General features: G+C 32.3%; 8 protein-coding genes across 8 annotated transcripts; 3 read left to right on the plus strand and 5 right to left on the minus strand.

The window, feature by feature from the left end:
• The first annotated feature begins 1,649 nt into the window (after positions 1-1,649).
• Positions 1,650-3,030, plus strand: LOC107369408 (uncharacterized). The gene is made up of 2 exons (XM_015937357.3): positions 1,650-1,976; positions 2,038-3,030. Exons 1-2 carry the CDS (start codon positions 1,738-1,740, stop codon positions 2,900-2,902), a joined length of 1,104 nt encoding a protein of 367 aa, XP_015792843.2. The 5' UTR covers positions 1,650-1,737; the 3' UTR covers positions 2,903-3,030.
• Positions 3,031-7,081: 4,051 nt separating this feature from the next.
• LOC107369510 (protein maelstrom homolog) lies at positions 7,082-9,332 on the minus strand. The gene is made up of 2 exons (XM_015937471.2): positions 9,179-9,332; positions 7,082-8,941 (listed from the first exon to the last, which is right to left on the minus strand). The coding sequence occupies exon 2, from the start codon at positions 8,932-8,934 to the stop codon at positions 7,276-7,278; it is 1,659 nt and encodes a 552-aa protein (XP_015792957.2). The 5' UTR covers positions 8,935-8,941; positions 9,179-9,332; the 3' UTR covers positions 7,082-7,275.
• A 151-nt stretch (positions 9,333-9,483) lies between these two features.
• Positions 9,484-10,780, plus strand: LOC107369511 (dnaJ homolog subfamily B member 6). The gene is made up of 3 exons (XM_015937472.2): positions 9,484-9,651; positions 9,786-9,895; positions 9,980-10,780. The coding sequence occupies exons 1-3, from the start codon at positions 9,590-9,592 to the stop codon at positions 10,435-10,437; spliced, it is 630 nt and encodes a 209-aa protein (XP_015792958.1). The 5' UTR covers positions 9,484-9,589; the 3' UTR covers positions 10,438-10,780.
• A 5,642-nt stretch (positions 10,781-16,422) lies between these two features.
• Positions 16,423-17,092, minus strand: LOC107369450 (putative peptidyl-tRNA hydrolase PTRHD1). Its single transcript, XM_015937406.3, has 2 exons — positions 16,977-17,092; positions 16,423-16,779 (listed from the first exon to the last, which is right to left on the minus strand). Exons 1-2 carry the CDS (start codon positions 17,038-17,040, stop codon positions 16,505-16,507), a joined length of 339 nt encoding a protein of 112 aa, XP_015792892.1. The 5' UTR covers positions 17,041-17,092; the 3' UTR covers positions 16,423-16,504.
• Positions 17,093-17,174: 82 nt separating this feature from the next.
• Positions 17,175-20,536, plus strand: LOC107369449 (UDP-xylose and UDP-N-acetylglucosamine transporter). Its single transcript, XM_089269016.1, has 7 exons — positions 17,175-17,612; positions 18,547-18,673; positions 18,743-18,853; positions 18,913-19,015; positions 19,253-19,375; positions 19,507-19,677; positions 19,944-20,536. The coding sequence occupies exons 2-7, from the start codon at positions 18,594-18,596 to the stop codon at positions 20,352-20,354; spliced, it is 999 nt and encodes a 332-aa protein (XP_089125142.1). The 5' UTR covers positions 17,175-17,612; positions 18,547-18,593; the 3' UTR covers positions 20,355-20,536.
• On the minus strand, positions 20,479-20,898 carry HSPC300 (hematopoietic stem/progenitor cell protein 300). The gene has a single exon (XM_089269017.1). The coding sequence runs from the start codon at positions 20,764-20,766 to the stop codon at positions 20,533-20,535; it is 234 nt and encodes a 77-aa protein (XP_089125143.1). The 5' UTR covers positions 20,767-20,898; the 3' UTR covers positions 20,479-20,532.
• Positions 20,899-21,204: 306 nt separating this feature from the next.
• LOC107369444 (26S proteasome regulatory subunit 6B) lies at positions 21,205-22,693 on the minus strand. The gene is made up of 3 exons (XM_015937398.3): positions 22,620-22,693; positions 21,968-22,544; positions 21,205-21,896 (listed from the first exon to the last, which is right to left on the minus strand). The coding sequence occupies exons 1-3, from the start codon at positions 22,656-22,658 to the stop codon at positions 21,265-21,267; spliced, it is 1,248 nt and encodes a 415-aa protein (XP_015792884.1). The 5' UTR covers positions 22,659-22,693; the 3' UTR covers positions 21,205-21,264.
• A 311-nt stretch (positions 22,694-23,004) lies between these two features.
• On the minus strand, positions 23,005-25,042 carry Adk2 (Adenosine kinase 2). The gene is made up of 4 exons (XM_015937401.3): positions 24,905-25,042; positions 24,580-24,805; positions 24,238-24,438; positions 23,005-24,173 (listed from the first exon to the last, which is right to left on the minus strand). The coding sequence occupies exons 1-4, from the start codon at positions 24,925-24,927 to the stop codon at positions 23,571-23,573; spliced, it is 1,053 nt and encodes a 350-aa protein (XP_015792887.2). The 5' UTR covers positions 24,928-25,042; the 3' UTR covers positions 23,005-23,570.
• Between the last annotated feature and the right edge of the window lie 26 nt (positions 25,043-25,068).

Consider the following 25,068-nt stretch of genomic DNA (forward strand, 5'->3'; position numbering starts at 1 on the left):
TGGTAATGGAAATGGCGATGACAACAGTGAAGGCAATTTTACAGCCGGTAATGGTGAAGATGGAAGTGTAAATGAAAATGGCAATAATTCAGGGATTGACATAGCAGTGGTTAATGAGGGTGATGGAGTTGGTGAAGGCGATAGTAACAGCAATGGTAATGGCAGTGATAATGGAAATGGCGATGGCAAAGACAACGGCGAAAGCAATTTTACGGCCGAAAATGGTGACAATAGTAATGGTAAAGATGGAGTTGGAATTGCAAATGAAAATGGAAATGATTCAGGGATTAGCACAACAGTGGTCAATGAGGATGATGGAGTTAGTGGAGCTGTAGAAGGTGGTGATGGCATTGGTGACAGCAATGGTATTGGCAGTAATAATGGCATTTATAATGGAAATGGCGAAGTCAATGGCAAAGGGAAAGGCAATTTTACGGCCGATAATGGTGACAATAGTAATGGTAAAGATGGAATTGCAACTGAAAATGGAAATGGCACAAATGGAAAAATGGATTCAGGGATTGGCACAACAGTGGTAAATGAGGATGATGGATTTGATGGAGGTGATGGAGATAGTGGAAGCAGTGGTGGTAGTGGAGTTAGTGTAGGCAATGGAGGTGTTGAAGGTGATGGCAGTGGTAATGGCGATATCGATGGCAATGTTGATGGCAATGTTGATGGCAATGGCGAAGGCAATGGTGAAGACAATGATGAAGACAATGGTGAAAGCAACTTGACGGTCGATGGAGGCAGTGGAGGAAGTGGAGGTGTTGAAGGTGGTGATGGCGATAATAAAAGACCGTCTAATAATAACAATAACAACAATAATAACAACAATAATAATGTTAATATCATTGAAGGTGACGATGAGGATGGAGAGGACGATGGAAATATTGATACGCCTGATACTGACGAAGATAACAATGATAATATTGATGGGAATGAAAATGTGGAGGGAGGTGGAGGTGGAGGCGGCGGGTCTGGAGGTAAAGGCAATGGCATCGGACACATTATTGGAAATATTATCAATGACCATGACTATGAAGACTATTTTGACTATTACAGTTACTTTTTTACCAAATTGAAAAATTGGAAAAAGTCATTCTTTTCAGTTTTGATTAAGCATTAATGTAATTTAATTTTTTAGTTGATTTATGAAATAAAAGAGTTTAATTTTGTTCTGTCTTTAATATCAAATCTATTGTTTAAAAGTTTCATCATTTAAGACTTCATTTTTAATAAATTTGAAATCTCATCAAATCTCCCATTTCAATAAGTTTGTTAGAATCTGAATTTCAAGTTTAACAATAATACTGTTTATATTTTCATTTTGTCTTCTGGTCAAGTTTTAAAAATTTTATTGAAATATTATAAAACAATTGAAAATCCTTGATAAACTTATCAACAGTAGTAAGCAATATTACCGATCAAATTACTGATTTACTGAGTTGTAATTGAATCTGAAAAGTCAATGAATTGGCCTTTAATTTAAAACTCTTACAACACTTTTTAATAACAACAAGATGCAAATATGGTTATTACTTTAAAAAATTGTAATTAAATCGCCAAGATGAAAATAATGAGCTAAATTTACACCTGTGATCATTGGTTATAAGTAACCTTTTAATTTTTTTCAAGTCAAATCTAAATTTGTGTTTATCCATTCTAGATGAAAAGAGGTGATCTTGAAAGATCAACTTAAAATTGGGTTGCTTGTGATAACTTTATTGTACCAAAATGAAGCAAATTTGTCTCTACTTGAGTCTCTTAGTTTACCAAGCAAGTGCTCATGTTGTACCAAACAAAACCGATATTCCTGAACCACACTTGAAACGGAGTACTAGAGAGGTGCGTGGCCATATTCCCGACGATCCTGCATTCATGGCAGTGGTAATACACGAAGGATGTGAGAAACTATGCGGTGGAGTTTTCTTGACTCCGAAAAGTATCTTGACACTGGCAAACTGTGTTAAAAAGTAAGTAAAAATGTAACTTTACTGATTGTCGAGAAACTAATTTACAAATTATTTCCATCAGAGGTAAAACAAAGATTAAAATATACCCAAATATACCCAATTATTTGCCTCACTGTGAGGAAGACTTGAACGTTTTTCCGATTGATAGAGTTCACTTTATTCCTGGTTACAACCCAAAATCACATCAAAAAGACACAACTAGCTTGGCCATTGTTTACTTGGAGAAACCAGTGAGCAAAGTACAGACGCCTTCAATCAATTATGTTTTCAATATGCGTGCTAAAGACCCAACAATTTTGTACAGTTTGGGTATTCATAAACCAGTTCAAATTACTACTATTGACGATCCAGATAAATGTAAGGTTACAAAGCCTAAAGATGCCTCGGTAGTTTGTGGTTCCCTTGCTGCCGCTGAAACGCACAAATGTTATCTGGTTCCTGGTTTACCCATTATTGTTCATGAAAAAGGTCAGACTTATCTTAAAGGTCTTTTAATAGATCCTATTGGTTGTCCGGCAAGAACTTTGCTCTATGTTAATGTAACATCACATTCGAAATGGATTTTATCGGAAATTGAACACGCCAATGGTATTTCACCTCATGTTATAGCTAATGATTCGCTCACGATGAGAAGCCATAAGTTCATTCATGAGCCAATCAATCCTGACATAGTTGTCCATAAAACCTGGCCTTGGCCCGTTGAAAATCATCACATCGATAATAGCATGACTAGCGTGCATTCCAACCATGTGTCCCAAGGCTGCGTTTGTAACTGTGAACAACGAAAAGCCAATCACTCTGATCCTTTAGAGGAAGAAATTTTTGGCGCAACGGAAAGAAGCAACAATAATAATAACAATAACAACGATGTGAAGGGTAATGTAGTCAACAGTAATCAAAATAACAATGAGAATCAGAATCAGTAGGAACAAGTGATCATTGATTCGAATAAATCTAATTGTAATAAATTTCGAATATAATTGTAATTTCAACTTTTAAATTCACATTAAAATACGATGAAGGGTCCAAGATTTAAAATGAATTCAAAAATAAATTATTTTCATCAAATGCACCTAAAAATAACCGATGACGATGGCTTAGAAAGCACATTAAATATAATACAAATGTTTACCAATTTGATTCATTGATACTAAAAAGACACAATTTTCACATTCATCCAACAATTAGACAAAATGGGAAACAAATGGGCAAAAACTGGTAAAAATGAATTTGTTTATTTTGTGACAATTTCAAAACTAATGTTGGCTTGTAGGTGCATAAAACTAAGTCCTTTTGTGCGATTTAAAAGCTTCTCTCGTGAATAGTTTTCGAGAAAATCGAGGTTAAAGCTGAAACTTCGATAGCCATTTGTGCAGTTACCTGACCAAATTTTTCCGTAAAACTTATTACTGTGATTAACTTTTAATTGCTAACCAGAAAATGAACTTATTTTGAGAAAAGCAACTTTGCCTTTTCTGTGAAACAGATCAGTTCGCTTTTCAATTAAACCGAACGATTTCTGTGACCGTACAAGTTAGGAAGCTGAAACTTATCAATTGTACATAAAAATTTATGATATACAACATGGATCAAATACTCTTTACAATTTATCGACAGCTTTCGTGATTTTGACCAATTGCCTAAAATTTTGAGACTAAATATTTTGAGAATGGCATCGTCTAAAAACGTTACTCTTTGACCAATTTAATCCTTTACTAATAAATAATTAAAACCAGCTTAATAAGTGTCCATTAATACATTTGGGTCATGATGATTGGCTTTTAAATGTACGATCAACAACTTATTCAACAAAACAAACTCATCTTAACCCATTTCTTGGTAAATAAAGCAATTTTCTGGTTCAACTTTCAAATGGTATGCAAAGAGTGCTGCCAAAGACTCGAACATTTGAGTAAAGAGTTTAAACTTGGTAGTTTTGCAAGGACAATAAAACTGAGTCCCTTCGTGTGATTGAAATATTTCTCTGACAAATAGTTCTCGAGAAAATCGAGTTCGAAATTGAAACTTCCATCTGCTTTTGTACGGTTGTGGAAGCAGATTTTTTCATGCTACTTCATTTAGCTAACGTTACTTTTGATACTCAACCAGAAAATGTACTTATATTATGGAATAAAATTTTATATTTTCTGTAAAACTGTTCAGTTCGATTTTCAATAAAACCGATCATATTCTGTTACCATAAAAGTTAGAGAGCTCAAACTTATTATTCATACATAAAAATTGATGGTACACAGCATGGATTAAATAATTTTTTCAGTTTGATGATAGTTCTTTAGATTTTGGCCATTTACCTGAAAACTTTAAACCTCAATATTTCGAGAATGGCCAAACTTACATTCATCATTCTTTGTCAAAACATTAGACTTAACTATGGGCTGAAATATATTGCAATATCGAAATATTAAAAATCTTACAGAATAAGCTATAGCATTTCATTACTTATGTTGATTCCATTTGAGCTTGATTTGTTATAATAAGCAATTAAATGCAGCTTAAAGAAGATTTGGGTTAAAGCAAACACAAAGTCTTAGGTGTTAGAGGGATATTCATTATTAAATGAATTAAATCGGATTTTTATTCGATATTTAGTCATATCATGTTATAGCCCATAATGCAATCTAGTGTTTGGTCGAAGAATGATGAATGTAAGTTTGGCCATTCTCGAAATATTAAGGTTCTAAGTTTTCCGGTAATTGGTCAAAATCAAGAGAACTGTCCATAAACTGAAAAAAGTATTAGCACCATGATTTTTGTCGACAATTTTTATGTAGGATCAATAAGTTTCAGCCTCCTAACTTTTACGGTCACAGAAAGCGTTCGGTTTAATTAGAAATCGCACTAAACTGTTTTACAACAAAAGAAAAGTTTTAATGCCCAAAATAAGTTTATTTTCTGGTTGATCATCAAAAGTAACGCCAGCTATGAGTATCTTGAAAAAGTCTCTGTCCAAGAAGGTACAAAAAGCGATCGAAATTTTAACTTTGAACTCGATTTTCTCGAAGACCATTTGTCAGTGAAATATTTAAATCACACTAATAGACTCAATTTTGATATGCCTACAACCGTGATTAGTTTTAATTTTATTGAATTTGATTTTTACCAGATTTTGACACGACGCTAAAGTACAATTTGAAACGAATAAAACAAATGGTCAAAAACTGGTAAAAATGAATTTCCTTCAAATTTAGACTTAGGAAGTTTGTAGGGGCGTAAAAACAAAGTCCTGAGTGCGATTTAAATATTTATCTGACAAATGGTGTTCGAGAAAATCGAGTTCAAAGTTAAAACTTCGATCGCTTTTTGTACCTTCTTGGACAGAGACTTTTTCAAGATACTCACCAAGCTGACGGTACTTTTCATGATAAACCAGAAAATGTCCTAACATCATGAAATAAAACTTTATTTTTTCCGTAAAACAGGTCAGTTCGATTTTAGATTAAACCCGATTTTTCGAGTGACAGTATGAGTTAGAGAGTTAAAACTTATTTTCTGTCGATAAAAATCGTTGGTGAACATCAATATGTTAATACTTTGCTCCATTTATGAACAGTTCTCTTTATTTTGGCCGTTCGTCTTAAAACTTTGAACATCAATATTTCGAGATTGGTACCGCTTACAATCGCCATTCTTTGACCGATCATTAGCCTGTACAATGGGATATGATATAATATAAATAAATACCAAAAAGTCTAATCTAATGCCTTAAGTATCCATCCAAAACACCATTAGGTTCTGTTTGAACAATCATTTGCTTCTATGCATTATTGTAAACAAGAATCAAATCTATTATAACAGCAACATATAATACATTTTATACATTATTAGTCAAAGAGTTAATACAATGATACCATATTTCTTAGAAACTATGATCATCTAATATTTTGCTATAACAAATCTTATGATAGAAGGTAATAATTGTTGAAAGAATGATGTTTGTATGTGCAACCATTCTCGAAATATCGATGTTCAAATCTTTCAGACGAATGGCCAAAATAAAGAGAACTGTTCATAAACTGAAAAAAGTAATTACATATTGGTATTCATCAACAACTTTCATCGACAGAAAATGAGTTTCAACTCTCTAACTCTTACTGTCACTCGAAGAATCAGGTTTAATCTAAAATCGAACTGATCGGTTTTAAGAGAAACATAAAACTTTATTCTTTAAAATAAGCTCATTTTCTGGTTAGCAATGAAAATTTACATTAGGGAAATAAGTTTTGTGGGAAAATCTGGTCACACAGCTGCACAAAGGCCAATCGAAGTTACAACTTTGACTTCAATTCTCTCAAATCTATTGATCAGAGAAATATTTAAATTGCAAAATTGGACTCAGTTCGTATGTCTCTAGCAACCAACAGAGTCTTAATTTGTAAGAAATTGATTTTTGCCCGTTTTTGACCTTTTATGTCAATTTGTGCATGAATGTGATAATTGTGTTAATTGTGTCTTTTTAGCAACAAGGATCAGTTTATACACCTGACTCTCTCACCTTGTATCTAGCAAATCTCGCACACGAAAACACTGTAATCTAATGGGACTCACTAATGGTCATTTATGTTCGTTTTTGGTCTTTTAGTGAGTCCCGTAAATAACTTTGTTTTGTTTTTATATTTATCGAGATATAAATTTTGTTATCCAACTAAAACTTTCCTCAATGTTTCTTAAACTTGCCTAAGAAGTATTATATTGTAGTAATAAGTAACAGTAATATTGTATAATAATTCATTCAATAAGTTAAATTACTATCGAATAGCTTTTATTACATTAATAGAAAGCTCTCCGTTAAACTATTTCCTTATATTTCCCTCAATATTAACGATAAAGGTTGAATAAATTCAAGCAAACAAATATTCCGTTGTCTACCTTCTAATCTAGCTAATCGTAACTAATCCTCTTAATAAAACAGATAACTGCACGGTTTCCCTCCAAATGTGCAAATTTTATCCTTCTATTAATAGTGAAATATTCATAGCCGATTCATTCATTGTTCCAACCCTATCATGCCTATTGAAACATCTCATTCTATTGTCTTTCCATGAAAACCAGTCAAGTAAAAAAGTTAAATTAAAGACTATGACGAATATGAATATGAATAACTTTAATTATTGCAATGAAACATTTATAAGCAATAAGTGGAAATGAAACATGAAATCATGAAAAGATGAAAACTGGACAGCTATATAATTTATTAAGCTGTTAGATAACTAATTAAATCAAATGCTCAATTTAATGAAAAAAATATCAATAGAAAAAAATTCAATAACTAAAGAACACGTTAGAAGTTAGGTCTAGATTGACGAGCTCGTCCTCTACCTAATGGTCTTGGTATATCGGGAACAGATGGTTTAACATCTCCATTGTTTGATGATCCGTTATTCCTATCATCTCGAGATCTGAAGGGTGAAGTGCATGGTTCTTGACCAGGTAGTCTTGGTAAGTGGTCACCGTTCGAATGTCCTGATGAAGATGATGTTGAAGGTGTTACACTGGGTTCGGCTTTCAACGTGCCCTCGATTAATCTAACATCAGTAGCAGGGAAAGAGTGTGTACCATTCCTAGGGCTGGGTGCTTCTCTTTTAAAAGATGTATTATCACTTGGCAAGTTTCTAGCTGATCCACGACCCACTGAAGTAGGCCAAGAAATAGTATTAGTTTCGCTGACAGGTCTTGCTGGCTCATCGAAATCTTCATCGAAATATCTTCTTCTTTGAGGAAATTTAGACGTAGTTATTTCTTTGTTGAAGTTGCACCAATCGTCCTCTTCTATTACAGGGGCTGACCTAAGCTCTAATGGAAGATGTTCTGGCTTAACCTCAACTTCATAAAGCTTACAAAGATGTTCAGAAATTAGCCAACAGTGTTTTTTGGCCACCGTTAAAGCACAGTAACGTGTATCCTTGTTTGTATGGTAATCACAGCGTCCATCATAATCGTATTTCGAACCATCAAGCATATCAAGAAGAAGAGGTTTGATTCCGTATCCTTTCTTTAGGCTCAAAAAGAAAAAGAGATCAGCACAATCCAGAACTTCAATTCCCTCTGTAAAACGCTCTAAACCAGCCTCTTGAGCAATTTTTTTTAAACAACCTTTGTTTTGCCAAATTTGGTCTGCTTCGGAGAATATAATTTTTACCGCTTTCCCTTCATCAATATATACTTCATCAATTATTGAATTGTTAAAAATATCATGTAAATCACAAACTAAATCGTCGAATTCCTTTCTTCTTTTATCCATATCATATTCTCCAGTGAGTAAGTCCTTGGTACAACCAATGGCAACACTTAGATCAGATGTTTCTATTTCGTGTTTTTTTGCATGTTCCTTAACTACTCTGGCCATAGCAGTGGGCGTCTTTCCAGGGTCTGTGAATTTATTGATGAAAAATGTTATGCCCTCAGAGATACACCATTCAGCAATTCCAATTTCCATCGGATAATAAGTATCTTCATAGACGCATTCATCACTTCCTTCTACTTCCTTTCTAGTGGCACATAATACATTTGAAGCAATAAAGTAAAATTTTTGGTTGATAATTCTTTCATCATCAGCACTCTCGATAAATTTTCTCAAAGAATCAGTCAACTTTTTTCTTCTGCACTGTTCTACAGTAACTATGACACTTGCACTTGAAGATCGAGATTCGGGTCTGGAAATAGGAACATCTGGATCTGGTTTAATCGAACTTGGCTCAACTTTGACTTTTCGGTTTGCCATTTCTTGAGCAAAATCTCTCAAAGGATATCTTTCTCCAGCTTTGTATTCTTTATCCTTATCAATAAATGGTTTTCTTTCCTCCGGAGACATCTTCTTCCACTTATCTCCAGCAGGTCCACTTACTTGTGGTATCGATAGTAATTTTTTCGTTTTATAGTATTCTTCCTTCTGAAGATGAACCATAAACCACCAAAAAGCTGAAGACTTTTGTTTACCCATGATGACGCTAAAAGAACGAAATGGAAAAAAAGAATTTTTAAAAGATAAGATCAAATCCTGTAAGCTTATATCAACATAAAACAACTAAATAGCATGTGAAAAATATATTTAACTGAATGTCTAATTCTCAATGAGACTCTTTAAAAGTAAATTCGTTAAAATTGGAATTAAGATTTGCATAAAAACGGTTTAAAACGCTGACAATTATCTTTACTTGATTAATTTGAGATGAATTTATACTTACATTTCTCAAGGTGTGATTAATCAAATTTGGACACTAATGACAATTTAAAAAAACACAGGAACAGAATTGGTTACTGGTTAATTAGATAACAAATTTTGAACAATTAGATGTAGTTTAGAAAAATTAAGTTGATGTGCCTCGTTGCCAGGGTAGCACAGCTGGTTAGGCCTGTTACTCGAAAAAGGAGTCAAAACAAAGAGTAATATTTGATGCTAGTGACGCTAGTGGCGTGGATTGCTTTTACTGTACTTCTCTTCCTTCTCTTCAGTTCTTGCATGTTCTCTCTTTTTTCATCAGTTCCAACTTGGGCAGTATAGTTTCAACTCTTTCGCTCATTTCAGAATTGACTTTGTTCATCTTCGGTCACATTTGTGTTCACATTGCTCACCAGTAAATTAATTGACATTCACAATGGATTACTATAAGATATTAGAGGTGCAAAGAAGTGCTTCGGCTGTTGAGATTAAAAAAGCGTAAGTATTCCTATTATTTTTATAAGAAAATCAATATCTTGATCCTTGTTTTCTACTCTTTCTTTCTTTATTGTTTTACTTGATCAACCATTAACCCAAATTAATTTCTCTCTTTCATCCATTTTTGTTTTCAGGTATCGAAGGCTTGCTTTAAAATGGCACCCTGATAAGAATCCAGACAAAAAAGAAGAAGCTAAAAGAAAATTTCAGGAAATTTCTGAAGCGTACGAAGTATTATCTGATGGTAAGTTAAATATATATTTTTTTTAAAATTCAATTTTGGTTCAATTTTCCCTTCGACATTATGTGTTTATTTATATATTCACAGAAAAAAAGAAACAAATCTACGATACTTATGGTAAAGATGGCTTGGTTAATGGTGGTAGCCGTCATACTAGACAAGATCTCTCATCTTTCAACTCATTCACTTTCCGTGATCCTGAATCGGTGTTTAGAGAATTTTTTGGAACAGATCCATTTTTCTCTTTCTTCGGTGATGGTGGCATGCACAACCCAGACACATTCTTCAATCCAGTTCGATCATTCGATATCTTCAATTCCAGTTCCAATATGGCCAGTAAACCTGGAGTCAAGCGTACTACAACGTCAACCCGTTTTGTAAACGGAAGAAAAATAGAAACTAAAAAAGTTATTGAGAACGGTGTTGAAACTGTAACCGTCATTGAAGATGGCATGCTCAAGTCTCGTACTGTTAATGGTGTTCCTCAAGCTGTACAACATCATAATCATAATAATCATCATCATCATGGTTACAATATCATTTAGAAAAGAGTCTTCACACAAGATTAAGCTGATGAACATGGGAAAATCGATGATCGTGATTTTACTTTTATACTCGACTTTCGTTTGTTTATCTGACAACTAAAGTTAAGAAAAAAAATATAAAGGTACGTCAGATTCATCCTTGAGAAAGAGAAATGAAGAAAAGAAGAAGATGAGAAAAGTAAAAAAGAACCAGGCGGTATAAACCTTATTAACCAACATTTACCGGTCCAACCACCAATGTAAATTTAATGTGTTAATTTTTATTTTTATTTTTCCATAGAAGTCAAAGCCTAATTTCTTTGATAGCTAATTTCATGATCAAGTAAATTTTTTTTGTTGGTTACATCTTCTTTTGTTCACATTTATTTATTTATTTATTTATAGTATGAATCAAAATTTTGTGCGTTTGTATATAAAACATATACTCACCACTCACACATCATACACCATACCGATTACCTGATAAGCATGATCATGATGATTTTATAATAATAATTTGTCCTCACATTTGAAAAGAGAAAGCTTTCAGTCTCTTTTTCTGTTCATCTTTGCACATCACAATTGAGTCGTTTTTTTTTTGAAAAATTTATATTCCCATCAAAATCATAATCATTTTCGCTTACCTAAATGATTACCTCAAGTAATATTCCTACGCTTGTCCTTCTCAGGATTATCGGTCGGTTGCGTTGGTCGTTTTCTCCTTCTAATATCTTGCTATTTAAGTATTGAATATGCTGAATTAATCGAGAACGGGGTTTTCTGAGAAAGATACAAAAAATGCTTTTGATTTATGAATTGTAATGCTTAGTAGTTAATAGCTACACCAATTGGTTAACAATTTAAGTGGAAGCAACAGTCTGCTGTAGAGGGAGACAGAAAACCCTGACATTGAATGATAATCGAAACTTCCAGAACAAAAGTGATCGATAATAGCATGAAATAATTTAAAGAACAAAAAAAACTCTTGACAACTATTTATTATTATTGTCACAATATTTGTCTCAAATGATAAAATTGATAATCAATATTGAAAAAGACTAACGTCTCAAAAAGCGATACTAATCCATATCGGTAAAGGTCTCTTAGAGGCCACTTGTCCTGTAAACATCTCAATCTTTACCAAAATTTACATTTTTTCCAGATTAAATTGATTAATGGATAAAATATTGGTTTACATTTCCCTACTTATTTTATTAACCTTATAAACTACAGAGTTAAGACCGTTTTTTTTGGGTAATTAATGAAATATTTGCCTTCACCAAAAATGAAGTCAAACAAGTTAATAATTTAGGTGTAAGGTTAATTGTTTTTTTGATTTTCTGAAAACCCAAAAACAGGAAGGAATACAATTGTTATGTTCTGGATTTTCATGGAAAAAATTGACTGCAGCAAATATCAATTAACCAAGCTGACTCATTTCCAAATCATGGAATCAAATATCAGAATGTAAACATTGACATGAAGAAACTTGTTAATTATGATTTCTGTTAACCGGTTCATGAAGACTAGCCGATTCAACCAGAATCTGTTCATTTTCATAATTCATTGTGACCTTCCTTGTTCCTTAACACCTACATTTTGATAGCAAATTTGTATCACAACCCTTGTAACATTTGAGAGGCAGTTGATTGTTGAAGTTTAAATAATGGCCACTTTTAATCGATATCAACAATCGTAGACTTCAATTGTGACTCTCAGGTTATTCAACTTTGAAACTTGTGTTAAATAGGGAAGAGGAAAGAAGATTATTTGACCGTTGATCATCATTATTATTAACATGTGATGAGCTTTTTGGTTTTGATGATGTACAAGATGAACAATTTAAGAGTATTACTGTTATGATTGACTTTGCCTTATATTTTCAGCCTCTCTGATTGTTTAATTCAGCCCTTTTCCTCCTAAATTTATCCTCTTTTGACTCTCACTTCAATCACTTTTCATTTAACAGTAAATTGTAAAATAGATCATTAACCTTCCATTTACTTTTATTTTCGTCTCTTGGTCATGATTATCATCTTCAATAATGTTTACCTTTTTTTACCCTCTATTCAACTTCCTCATGTCTAAGTTGAATACTTCAACAGTCATGAATGATTGGTCGACTAACAGCATGAAAGTAAACCCATTTCTGTGTAATCATTCATGATTGATTGACCATCAAAATTTTCGTGCATTTGAATAACGGTTCCAGGTTATTCAAATTGAGCCACTTAATCAATCCACCAGCAACTTGAAACTCACAAAATCTTCAATCAACTCTAATAAACTCACGTAAACACAGTTAATTGCCAATGGATATTAATTAAACACTCAATGATTTACTTTCTTCCAGAAAAGGTGCGTCTTTGTTGTCCTGTGATTTTTTCAACAATTCAAGTTGAACTATTAAACACTTTAATAATTATTGTATTGTTTGTATCTTATTGATGTATTGTTCAAGACTATCATTTATTAAATTTCATTATTTGATGGTCAATTTTTGTTTTCTAATCAAAAATTAATTTCCAAAAATAAAAGCTTCTGTTTCAAGAAAATGGCGAAACAATTGAACAACATCAGCTGTTTTTGTTTATTTCATAAAGACGTTTCAATGTTTAACAATTGCTATCAAATCCGAAAAGATTTGATTTTATAATTTAAAATCCAATGTCATTATCCTTTTGGTCTTTAATCAATCATATTTATATTTAACAATGGTTCAATCTTTGATAATAATCAAATTACCTTCCAATGCCAATTGTTATCAACACACATCATTGTTTAGATTACATCTAGAAACGTTTATTTATAATCGCGATGTAAAAATTGATTAGAGATGAGCCCAGTTAACTGAAAATGCAAGTCAACAAAAATTCCAAGTTAGAAACCAAAAAAATGCTTGAAAATGAACATAACAGTAAGCAAATTAGCTGATAATTGAAAACATTATCAATAAATCAAAATGAATCTTCATTTTCCTCTTGACTGCCATCTCTTTAACTCCGCTTCAGAAACTTTCTTGTCCATAAATATTGAGCCTAGTCGCTGAAGTAACAAAAATTGGATATTTTCAGAGCTTCCAGACTTTTCAGGCTTTAATTCCCTCAGAAAAATTTTGACCAAAGGATTCAGAAACCTTAAACTTGGCCTCAACCGAAATGTACCTTTAAAAATTGCTTTGGACGGTAACAAGGTTGTAAGACCAAAGAAGCTCTGTAAGGCTATTGGACAATGTCAGTAAAATAATAAGATTCAAGTTTAAACTCGGCAAATAAAGGCGCCTGATTTCACTGAAAAATCCTGTTTTAAAGTTGTTTAATTGAACGACTAACATAGATTTGGTGTTAAATTAACAAAGGTAAGGTTTTTTTGAGTCTTTTGTATCACCATTACCACATTTGCTGCTATTAATATTATTATTTTACAACCATGGTGGGAGAAAGAAACTCAATGTTTTAGTTCCGGATTGACTCGGTCATGAATTGCATGATCATGATCATCTTCCTCCTTTTCATTTGTATTATATTAATATTGTTTTATTTTTTTGTGTGTGTAATGTCTTTAATCTTGTTTCTTCTTCTTCTTCTTCTTTCTCCTTCTTCCTGCCTCCGGGTTCAATATACATTGGATTGCGGAAGAAAGAACTAGATAACTAGAAAAGATTAACATGAAGATAGCTATGAATATCACCGACAACTTATGAATGACTGGCTTTTGGTATTACTACACTTATTACTAGTTGAGTGGAACCCTAAACTCAATGATTAACATAAAAAAACGCAAACCTAATCAAAGCTATTCTTAACTGTACTTGGCCTCACCTTATTTCTGGTTTCAACCTTTTGGTTTCATCGTTTGGTTCCTCCATATTACTATTATTACAAAGTATAACATTGCATTGCATGGAAGTAACTCTTCTCAGGTCAATCCCTTCAGGAAGATGAACCAGAAAGATATCTTCATTCAATACCATCTTTAACCATATTAATCGAGGTGGAAGCAAGGAAAAAAGGGAAATTAATAACTGTAACTTTATCTTTCATTGCTCACCTCATTTGGGTCTTCATTGTAGTTACCGTTAGATATTCATTTATCTTTACTCATTGAACAATGAACACTTTAGGATTAGCAAATATTGAGTGACATTAAATAACAATGTTTATCCTTTTTTTGGAATTGTCACTCAACAATTTGGCTGATTGTTTATTGATAGCCAATATTGTGTTCAACAGCTTGGATAGACTCTTCTTCACAGTGTACATTCATAAATTATATAACAATAGGTATTTCTGGTGAAATGGGAAATGCTCATTGATAGTTTTTCATCATGATATTTAAACAATTTGAAATTGTCAATATAACTTTAGTCGTTTACAATCAATTAATGTAATACTTTGCAATCAGCTGTGTTTACATTGGGTTATAATTATATTTCACTATTTTCAGTGTTGATAGGTTATTGCTGATAACTTACATTTCTTGATCATGGTTAATCAGGTTTCAAATGTTTCAACCTTTTAATCTTTGACTTAAATCTTGCAGGACATTAATCTTGACAGCAATGTAGATACAATTCACTGATAGCTTACTAACTATAAATAGTATAATCTAGATATACCTGAACAAGACTGGGATTAATGAAATCTCTCTACTTAATCTTGCTTTATAAAGTAAACATATTTTTTCTGTTTAAACATGTTCCAACTCTTGAGATTAAGGATTGAAATATGATTGGTAATTGGCTTACAGTGATTTAATAAAATTGATTGAATGTTCAATACATTATAACATGTTAATCATCTTAACGCCAAATCCAATGTCTAATCAAAAATATCCAGAGTTCAAACACGTTACATTACATGTTGATGAAAATTTAAAAAATCATTGAAAATAATTGAGAATCATTACAATCAATACAAAAAATGGATGCAAAATTTAATTTGATTGACTATTGATTAAAATGCAATTTTTTAATGCTAAAGTGGTTAAGTTAAACAATCTAGAACTCATTTGATTGTTTCACTAACAATTTAGCAAATTCAATTGACTTTGATGCTTTTTAGTAGCTTTTAAGGCGCCATCGAGTGTTTATCATTACAATTGTTTAACAAGATTTAGTACTTTGTTCCCTCAAAGGTAGCCCCCAGACCCTAGTTGAATAAAATAACATGCGATCATAATGCCACCTTTATAATCGATACAAAACTATATTATTGCGCGGCTTTTTTGTATTAATACTAAGGTGATGTAAAGGTGGTGGTGTTTGTATTTGATGAAGAAAAAGTCATTTTTGCATTGATTTATAAAGATTTGACCGACTATGGAAATTAATCAATTAAATGAAGGGTAAAGGGAAACAATTATAGAAGCACTTTAGTAGGCTGCTTGAAAAAAAATCTTTATTCCATGATTTTATTTAATGATTAGGAAAATTATTTATAGAATTCTTGTTCGGCTTCAGGTGGTAAAACATCAACCAAAGCATTACTGTGCTAATGTAAGGCGACACTAGCTGAAGGCTTAAGTAATTCTCGACCAATGGTACTTAATATTCGCACATAATAGTTAGATCCAGTTGTTGATCCGACAATACCAGTGTTAGCATCAACAGCTTTAAGAAACTGTCCAATAACCAAGGGAACACTTTGAATACGTTTAACCTCTTCTTGGGCATGAAGATATTCTTTTTTCAGATTTTTTGTCCATCCTTAATGTATTCTTCCTGGACTTGAAGGAATTCTAATTGCCGCTGTAGCTTTTTCAATCTAGTATAGACATTAGATAAGTCATCTTCACTAACCGGAACATAAGAGCTCTTTGCACCAAGCATAGTTATTAAATCACCTGTAATGTAAGTTGTAAGGGTAAATGATATCGAGTCTTATTTAAAGCTTTGCTGTTGAGAATCCACGACGAAAAATCAGCGAACGATCTTAAATAAATGAGTTAAATGTGAAGTAATAAAAGAGAAACAATTCACTTCGAATAATTTAGATGAGCGTCATCTTGGGAAAGTTAATAGCTTTATTCCAATTATCATCATATCACTCCTATTGCTTTTATAGATATTTGTTAATCAGCACCAATTTCAAGAATAAAGCTTGAGATGCTTTAGAAACGGATGAATATCTTGCTTGTAATAAGGTCTTGTAGCCAATGCTGAGGTGATATTTTCGGGCATCTCTTTCCAGAGGTAGAAGTCAATATTGTTATTTGTTAATTTAGTAACGATTTCAGTTAACTGTGCTTCATCTGCCTTGAGGACAACTTTGTGCATATTTTCTAAGTCTTGAAGATACGATTTGGTAAAATCATGTTCCTTGAATTTGGTTAATGCAGCAACAGATGCATGACATCCTTGAGCTAGTGACATTTGGAGAAATGATGAAAAAAAAATATATTAGCTTTCAAGTTTGCATATTAGATCTAAATATTGGATTTCAGGATGAATAAACAAGGAAATATCATAAAAACAAAAGACAAACAAACAAGAAAAAAATGTACAAATAAAAAGATAGCTTTGTGTTTAAATACAGAAAGATTAAAATTATATTACTTACCAATTAAAGCACCCAATGGCCAGTTTAGATCACATCGAACTACAATATACTGAATTAAAGCCATCTGAATAATTGCCAAATTATGGAGACCTTAACAGATTCCTTGAAATAATTAAGCAAAAATGAAAAGAAACAACAGTCTCCACGCAGAAGCTCAACAGGCTAGTTTCTTAACAGCTGATGTTGATAGTGAAAAGTGAAGTTGGAAGAGTTGTTTATGTGTTGCCTTCTCTCTTCAATTCGTGCCTCTCTTTTTCATGTTGCCTGTGTAACAATCTGTTTTGAAGATCCTTTCAACCTTACTATTTTTAGTTTGTCAGTGTAATTACTATTATTATTACATTAATTTCAAGAACATCAACTTTCACTCCTCTCCTCGCCTCTTCTTTGTAACTCTTTTCTTTCATAGCTTATTAATGATCAAGTTTTCCATTTCTCATCAACTCAACTTGTTCTTCTAGTATTTTAAAAACTCTTGTTTTCACTCTACAAACGAGCCCAGTTTTAATCAAACATCCAAGTCTAATATTTTTTCATATCAACCAATCGATTTAAGATTGATTAATAATCTTGCTACAACAATAACTAGTGGCTGATTTTTACATTTATACTACAAACGATGGAGTTTGTCAAATGGTGATTATGCTTTTTTCGTACCTCATTCCATTGGATTCCGAAACATTGATTGGAAAGTAATTAATAAATCCAATCACGGTGTCACTCAAATATAATTGAAGTTCAACTGCCTATTTTCACTTTCTCTCGCTCGCTAATCTGTCTCCTGAAAGTCTTCTCTACTCAGTTCAACATTAATTTGAACTTTTAGTTGAATTTCTTCCGTTCACCAGAAACCTGATTGTATAATTGTTTCAACCTAAATCAAGTGGAGCTAATGATTATTGCTGCAATCATACAGATATACAAATTAAATATTTATATTTCAACCTAAGCGTCTCACTGAATCCACAGACGTGTCGAAGTGATTTTTCACCAAAGTGCCCTCTTGTTTTGCTTTAGTTGTGTCTGATTTCTTGATCAACTTCATCTCCATCATTTAACCAAAAATCAAACCGGTTCTGGTTGCGTTTCATTTTTTATTAATAGCAACACATTTCCAATTGAAAAGCTGACCTGCTTCAGTTCGGAGAAAGTGTTGACTGCTTTCTTCATTTCTCTTCTTTTTACTTATTTTACTTTTTTTACTTTTACACTAACGTGTTAGTTTGATAGTGAAATTCAGGAAGTAAATAATATCCTCCTGACACATTAGCTATCACTTGGCTTTTGGATATCAATCCATATCTCTTAAAACATTGTCCTTTGATTTTCTCGTAACTTTGATCAACAAACATTTCACTCTCTCCTTTGCTCATCTCGTACTTTTCATTGGAAGGATAATCTCAACATATTCACCCTGTGATATTAGTTCATGTGATTTATTGGTCGACCATTGCATCTTTCTTATCAATCTTCAATCTAGTTATCAATATGCTTCACAAAATTAAATCTCATCTTAGTTCTATCCTCTCATCTCAATTGATCTGTGCTGTGGGATAAAATGTTAATTTAGTGAAAGAAGCAAGAAAAAATTACCAACATCAACAATCTACTTCCAAAATGCTCAGTACAATCGCTGTTATTTCAAAAGTATTCATTGCCTGCTGTACCAATGTTTTTCTTCTTGAGGCAATATCAAGGTACTTTTATCTCTGATACCAATTGAATTCCCAATTTTAATTATTCTCTTTCATTTCTTCTATTAACAGAGAATCTCCAGGCTCAGCTAACTTAATTACCTTTTCACAATTTGCTCTGGTCGCCTTTCAAGGATTATTAGTCAATTACTTTAAAGGAAAACCAAGAGTAATACCTTTAACGTAAGCATTTACTACCTGATCAAGTTTATCAAAATTAATTCTCGTTTCCTCTTTTTCAGGGAATATGCAAAAATGGTGATATTGTTCTTTTTTGTTAGCACTGGAAATAACTTTGCTCTTAATTATAATATCTCGGTGCCTCTCCATGTAATATTTAAGTCGGTGTGTAATCCATTGAACGTGCTTGAACTCAGAATTGAAGATATTTTCTTTTTCATGTAACGTTTGCAGTAGTTTGAATTTGGATCTCAACGATTCCAAATTCATAGATTATCTTATATTATTAGATTATCTCATTTGACTACCGTGAGATTGCAAAGTATCTTCAATATCTAATCGAATTCAGAGTTTTATTTATCAGCTAATTGTCTAATTCAATTTTTTTTTACTTTCTTTCAGGGATCTCTGTTCGCCAATCTTTTTCTCGGAGTTATTTTGCTCAAAAGACGTTATTCTGTAACGAAATATACGTCTGTATTTCTTATCACAATAGGAATCATATTATGTACCATATCTTCTTATGTAAGTATTTAAAGAACGGATAATGTTTCAATGAAATAACAATGTGAAGTTGATTTACTTTTAAATCTATATTTTTCCTAACCCCTCTATAATTCATCTCTAATTATATTTTATATCTCTACTTCACATAGAATGAACCATTACACAAGAGTAAAAAAGAATCGGAAGATTTTCTTTTCACATGGCTCATTGGATTATCAATCATGACTGTCTCACTATTTACATCAGCTTTTATGGGCATTTATCAAGAAAAATTGTATTCTAAATACGGGAAACATCCGCAAGAAGCTCTTTTCTATTGTGTGAGTGATCACCACCTAACTTTAACTACTGACAAAAATGAACTTAATCATTGGTTGGCGTCAAAAATGTGACAAAAATGAAATCATCAATTCTTTAATGAATGACTTTCACTATTGAATAGTTCAGATGTTTCCTATGATATGGATTTTACACAGTATAAAGTGAAAATCTTCAGTATCATTCACATCAAAGCCTAACCATGTGATTTGATTACGATCCAAATTGCATCAATTCTTATCTTTTCTCTGAATCTTTTTTTTCACAGCATCTATTACCCCTTCCAGGATTCCTTTTGCTCTGGTCTGACTTATCCAAACAAATTGTTGCCTTCAACCGATCGCCTTTGATGGCACTTGACTTTTTACCGTTTTTCGGTCACATAACTGTTCCAAGATTGTGGATCTATTTATTTCTCAATGCCTTAACTCAATATATCTGTGTTAGCTCTGTTTTCTCATTGACATCAGAGCATACATCACTCACTGTAACATTGGTTGTTACTCTGAGGAAATTTTTTTCACTCCTCTTATCTGTTGTATATTTCAAAAACTTATTCACATTTTACCATTGGATTGGTGCATTTTTGGTATTCTTCGGAACCCTTCTATTTATTGATATTCATAAAAGTGTTTATCAACTTTTGACTGGAAATAGCTTTAAGACGAAAAAATCTTAAACAGGAGAATAATTTTCAACCAAATAATTTTAAGTTAACAATTATATTTTCTGCTAAAGGTAAACAAGAATAAAACTGGTTACACTATATAAAAAATAATTGATTATTTTTGATTCACAATTGATTAAATTCCATGAGATTTATTAATAAAAAAAACAATTGTTATTATACAAAAGTATCAATTTAAGGTCTCTCCTTTACTTATTTTGGCTTCGATGTAATCAACTTTCCTTTCCAAAATAGTCAACCTTTCATTAAGTTGGTTCAATTTACCTCGAGATGACATATCAAATGAATTGAGGAAATCAGCAATTTTGTTGATAGAACCACATATAAGCCAAATATATTCACGATTAGCCCAATCTTTTTGGATTTGTCTTTGAATTCCTTCACGTTCACCATAGTTAGACATATTTGACCATTCAATTTTAGATCACTAATACCAAAATTAATAAAAGAAAATTAATAAACAGACAATTAATAATTTAAAGATCCTGGTTTGACACTTTACAGATTAAATGGTTTACTCATATGTTTTCATTTGTAGTGATTTTACCACAAATATTAAGGCCATCTACAGACAGAAAATAAAATTAATAAATCCGATTTCTATAAGTGAGAGATTGGAATGAAATTGTTGATTAACCAGCAGCTAAATTAAATCCACCGTTCACTGAAATCTTTAAAGATGAAAAAATAATTTAACAACTAAAAGGTCTTTTATTAGTTAGAGTAAGACACTTAAAACAATAGAAACTTCAAAAATTTTAGCATTGATTTATAAAGATTTGACCGACTATGGAAATTAATCAATTAAATGAAGGGTAAAGGGAAACAATTATAGAATCACTTTAGTAGGCTGCTTGAAAAAAAATCTTTATTCCATGATTTTATTTAATGATTATGAAAATTATTTATAGAATTCTTGTTCGGCTTCATCTTTTTTAGTATTGTTTTTGTAACCCTTTTCGAAATCTTTTGGAAGAATTACATAACGATTCTCTCTAACTGCATGCATACCAGCCTCTTGGCAAATAGCATTTATATCAGCACCAGATATACGTTCTGGTCGAGCCACATAGTCTTCTAAATCTACCTCATCACTGAGATTCATCCTTGCAGTGATGGTTGAGAAAACAAGACGCTTTTGTCGACGATCTGGTAACGGGAATTCAATTTTTCTATCTAAACGTCCTGGACGGAGTAAAGCAGGGTCCAAAGTATCTGCCCGATTAGTGGCCATGATTACTTTAACATTAGTACTTTGATCAAACCCATCCATTTGATTCAATAATTCTAACAAGATTCTTTGAACCTCTCTGTCAGCACCAGTTTGAGCATCAAATCTCTTGGTTGCTATAGCATCGATTTCATCAATAAATATAATTGCTGGGGCATTTTCTCGCGCTAGTCTAAACACATCTCGGACCATCCTCGGACCTTCCCCAAGATACTTTTGGACAAATTCTGATCCAACAACACGAATGAAAGATGCAGTGGTATGATGAGCAACTGCTTTGGCTAACATAGTTTTACCACAACCTATTTAAGAAAAAGAAAACATTGAGATTAGAGAAAGAATTGTCATTTTGATTTCTCACTGAAAATCTTACCTGGAGGACCATACATAAGAACACCACGAGGTGGGTCAATACCAATTTGTTTATACAATTCAAAGTGAGTTAATGGAAGCTCTACTGCTTCTCGAATTTCTTGCTTTTGAATGTCGAGCCCACCAATATCTGCATAACTAACATCAGGTTTTTCATCAGCTCTCAACATAGCGATAGAAGAGTCAGCTTCAGGTGGTAAAACATCAACCAAAGCATTACTGTGCTTATGTAAGGCGACACTAGCTGAAGGCTTAAGTAATTCTCGATCAATGGTACTTAATATTCGCACATAATAGTTAGATCCAGTTGTTGATCCAACAATACCAGTGTTAGCATCAACAGCTTCAAGAAACTGTCCAATAACCAAGGGAACACTTTGAATACGTTTAACCTCTTCTTGGGCATGAAGGTATTCTTTTTTCAGATTTTTCTGTTCATCCTTAATGTATTCTTCCTGGACTTGAAGAAATTCTAATTGCCGTTGTAGCTTTTTCAATCTAGTATAGACATCAGATAAGTCATCTTCACTAGCCGGAACATAAGAGCTCTTTGCATCAAGCATAGTTATTAAATCATCCTGTAATGTAAGTTGTAAGGGTAAATGATGGATTAATAATAATAAGAAATACGAAGATCACAATAAAAATCTCACCTTTTTTAAAGTAGGTATTGGTTCAGTAATTGTTGCCATAATTCACTTCAATTAATCAAATTTAGTTAGACAAAAATAATTGAGTCACGATCAGCCAGTATTTATTCGTTTTCTTCTCCTGACTACAGCTCCAGCTCTTGTTGATAAAAGTAAATTATTAAATTTCACAAAGCGGCAATTACAAATGTAGAAAAAATAATTTTCATTTTAAATATTTTTCAATTTTTTAATGACTGAATTATCTGTTAAGAAAATTCATAGAATAATGAATAAGCTCAATTTAGATTACAACTCATTCAAATCTAAATGTCAACAGAATAGTTTTACAACAATGATAGGCTTATGGTCACGATTTATTGTCAGTTTTCAATATTTACGAAATTAATTGCATTGAATCAACTTTATTATTTATTTAAACCAAGATTTAAAATAGAGTTTTGATTTAGTCTCTCATTACATCATTAATCAATTTTATTGATTTTTGTTACAAAAATATCTTCGGTCCAAAATCGGATAGAATCCAATTTAAAGTCAGTAATAATGCTTTGTAAATTGTAAATTGTAAATATACTTGAAAATATAAAAACAAAATTATGTTCAAGTACAAATTCAAAATATTATACCGATTGTTGAATTAACGATTTTGAATAATTAGAAATTTATGCTACTCAAGAATGAAATATAATTGCATCTTTAACCAAGATATAATGTGAATGGAAAATTTCACTCTTCATAGTTGAAGTGTGTGAATTCCCAACGTTCACTCGACATGATTAGACCTAATTCGAGAAAGATTTTCTGAATGAAGTTATCTCAGATGATAAAGTATCTGATTACTTTTCAAAATTGCTCTAATAATTAATTAGAGAGTTAAAAATGGCACTAAGGTCTAATAAAGTTTCGGATTCCAATTCCCACCCAATGAAAATATATAAGAATAAGTGAATTAAACTAATAATTTGCTGGACTGGAAGGATATTGAGCACCTTCGGATTGAATTACTTGTTGAGCTGCATAACTAGCGACTTTGATACACTTCTCCATACTTTCATTAGAAATGTATTGCGAAATGAATCCAGCTACAAATGCATCACCAGCTCCATTGGTATCAACGATCTTCTCTGAACTTAGTGCATCAACAGGGTAGTATGTAACTTCATCAGAGTCACTTAAGGCAACGGTAATTGGATCAGCAGCATTAGTTATCACAACCATTCTAGGTTTTTTAGAATTCTTCTTTTCTTGTTTAGCGATCAGTTTAGCAATCTCTGAAATTTCAGTGGTTTTCCATCCTAAAGCAGATGCAAGAGCTAAAGCTTCAGTGCTATTACCAAAAAGTATATCAACATATGGTAAAACAGAAAGCAAGGCATCTTTGAAGAATTCGCAAATAAAAGGCGCACTTAAATTGAATAGGAATTTTTTGTCATCAAAATTAGCAGCATGTTGTGCTACTTCCAAAATGGCAGGGACACAAACTGTTAGATGGAAACCAGAAACATAAAGAAGCTTAGCCTTTTCGACGTGACTCCAATTTTCCATCAGATGCTCTTTCTGAAATAAAAGAATAAACTGATAAGTCAACAGCTCTACATTAACTTATTACGTTCAAAATAACCTTCATATGATTAGCAGCCCCTAAGTAAGCAACAAGCGATCTTGTTTTACCATTATTGCTAATAAGAACGCAACAGTAGCCCGTTTTCTCATTTTCGTCAATCCGGTAGACACACGTAAGTTTGTCTTTAATAGCCTCTTGTTGCATACGATCACCAAACTCGTCTTTACCAATACAACCCATAAAAGTGCAGATATTTGGCTGAAAAAAATACAAAAATAATGATTGAGACAATTATCAATAGACTGTCAAGGTCGAAAAATAGGCCAACATGTTCCCTTTATCTCAATCACTGATTGACAGTTGATCAATAAAGAACTGGAAATGATGATTCCTAATTACCTTAAATCCTAAACACCATTCAGTAATTCTCATTGTATTTTGCACAGAGCCACCAGCAACATAATTAACAGAGTATTGGGCAAGCATATCTTTTTCCAACCCTTGATGTTTATCTTCATAAAGAATGGCATCATCTGCTTTCAGTCCATATTTTTCCAAAAAATTTTCGTCAACTTCGGCAATAAGGTCAAGAAGAGGATTTCCAAGTCCAAATATGCACCCTTGACTGTGTAAAAATCAAGAGAATGGAAAAATAAGAAATAGAAAAACAAAAAGGCTCAGAAACTAGCAACAGCCTTTGGATGCAAATATAAAACAAACTTACGTTAATTCCACTTGATTGGACATTATTGTTAGTCACAGATAAAATTCCAAATATAAATGATTAATTTGAATAAAACTATGAAAGGATTGTTCAAAATGAGAAAGTGATCCAGCTAATGTAAAAGCATTTGGCGAAACAACATGTCTTATCTAGAATCTAGATAT

This window comes from Tetranychus urticae, chromosome 3, assembly GCF_039701765.1.
Source record: "Tetranychus urticae isolate SD_2017Ah chromosome 3, NJAU_TeUrti_SD_1.0, whole genome shotgun sequence".
In the NCBI taxonomy this organism is placed as follows: Eukaryota; Metazoa; Arthropoda; class Arachnida; order Trombidiformes; family Tetranychidae; genus Tetranychus; species Tetranychus urticae.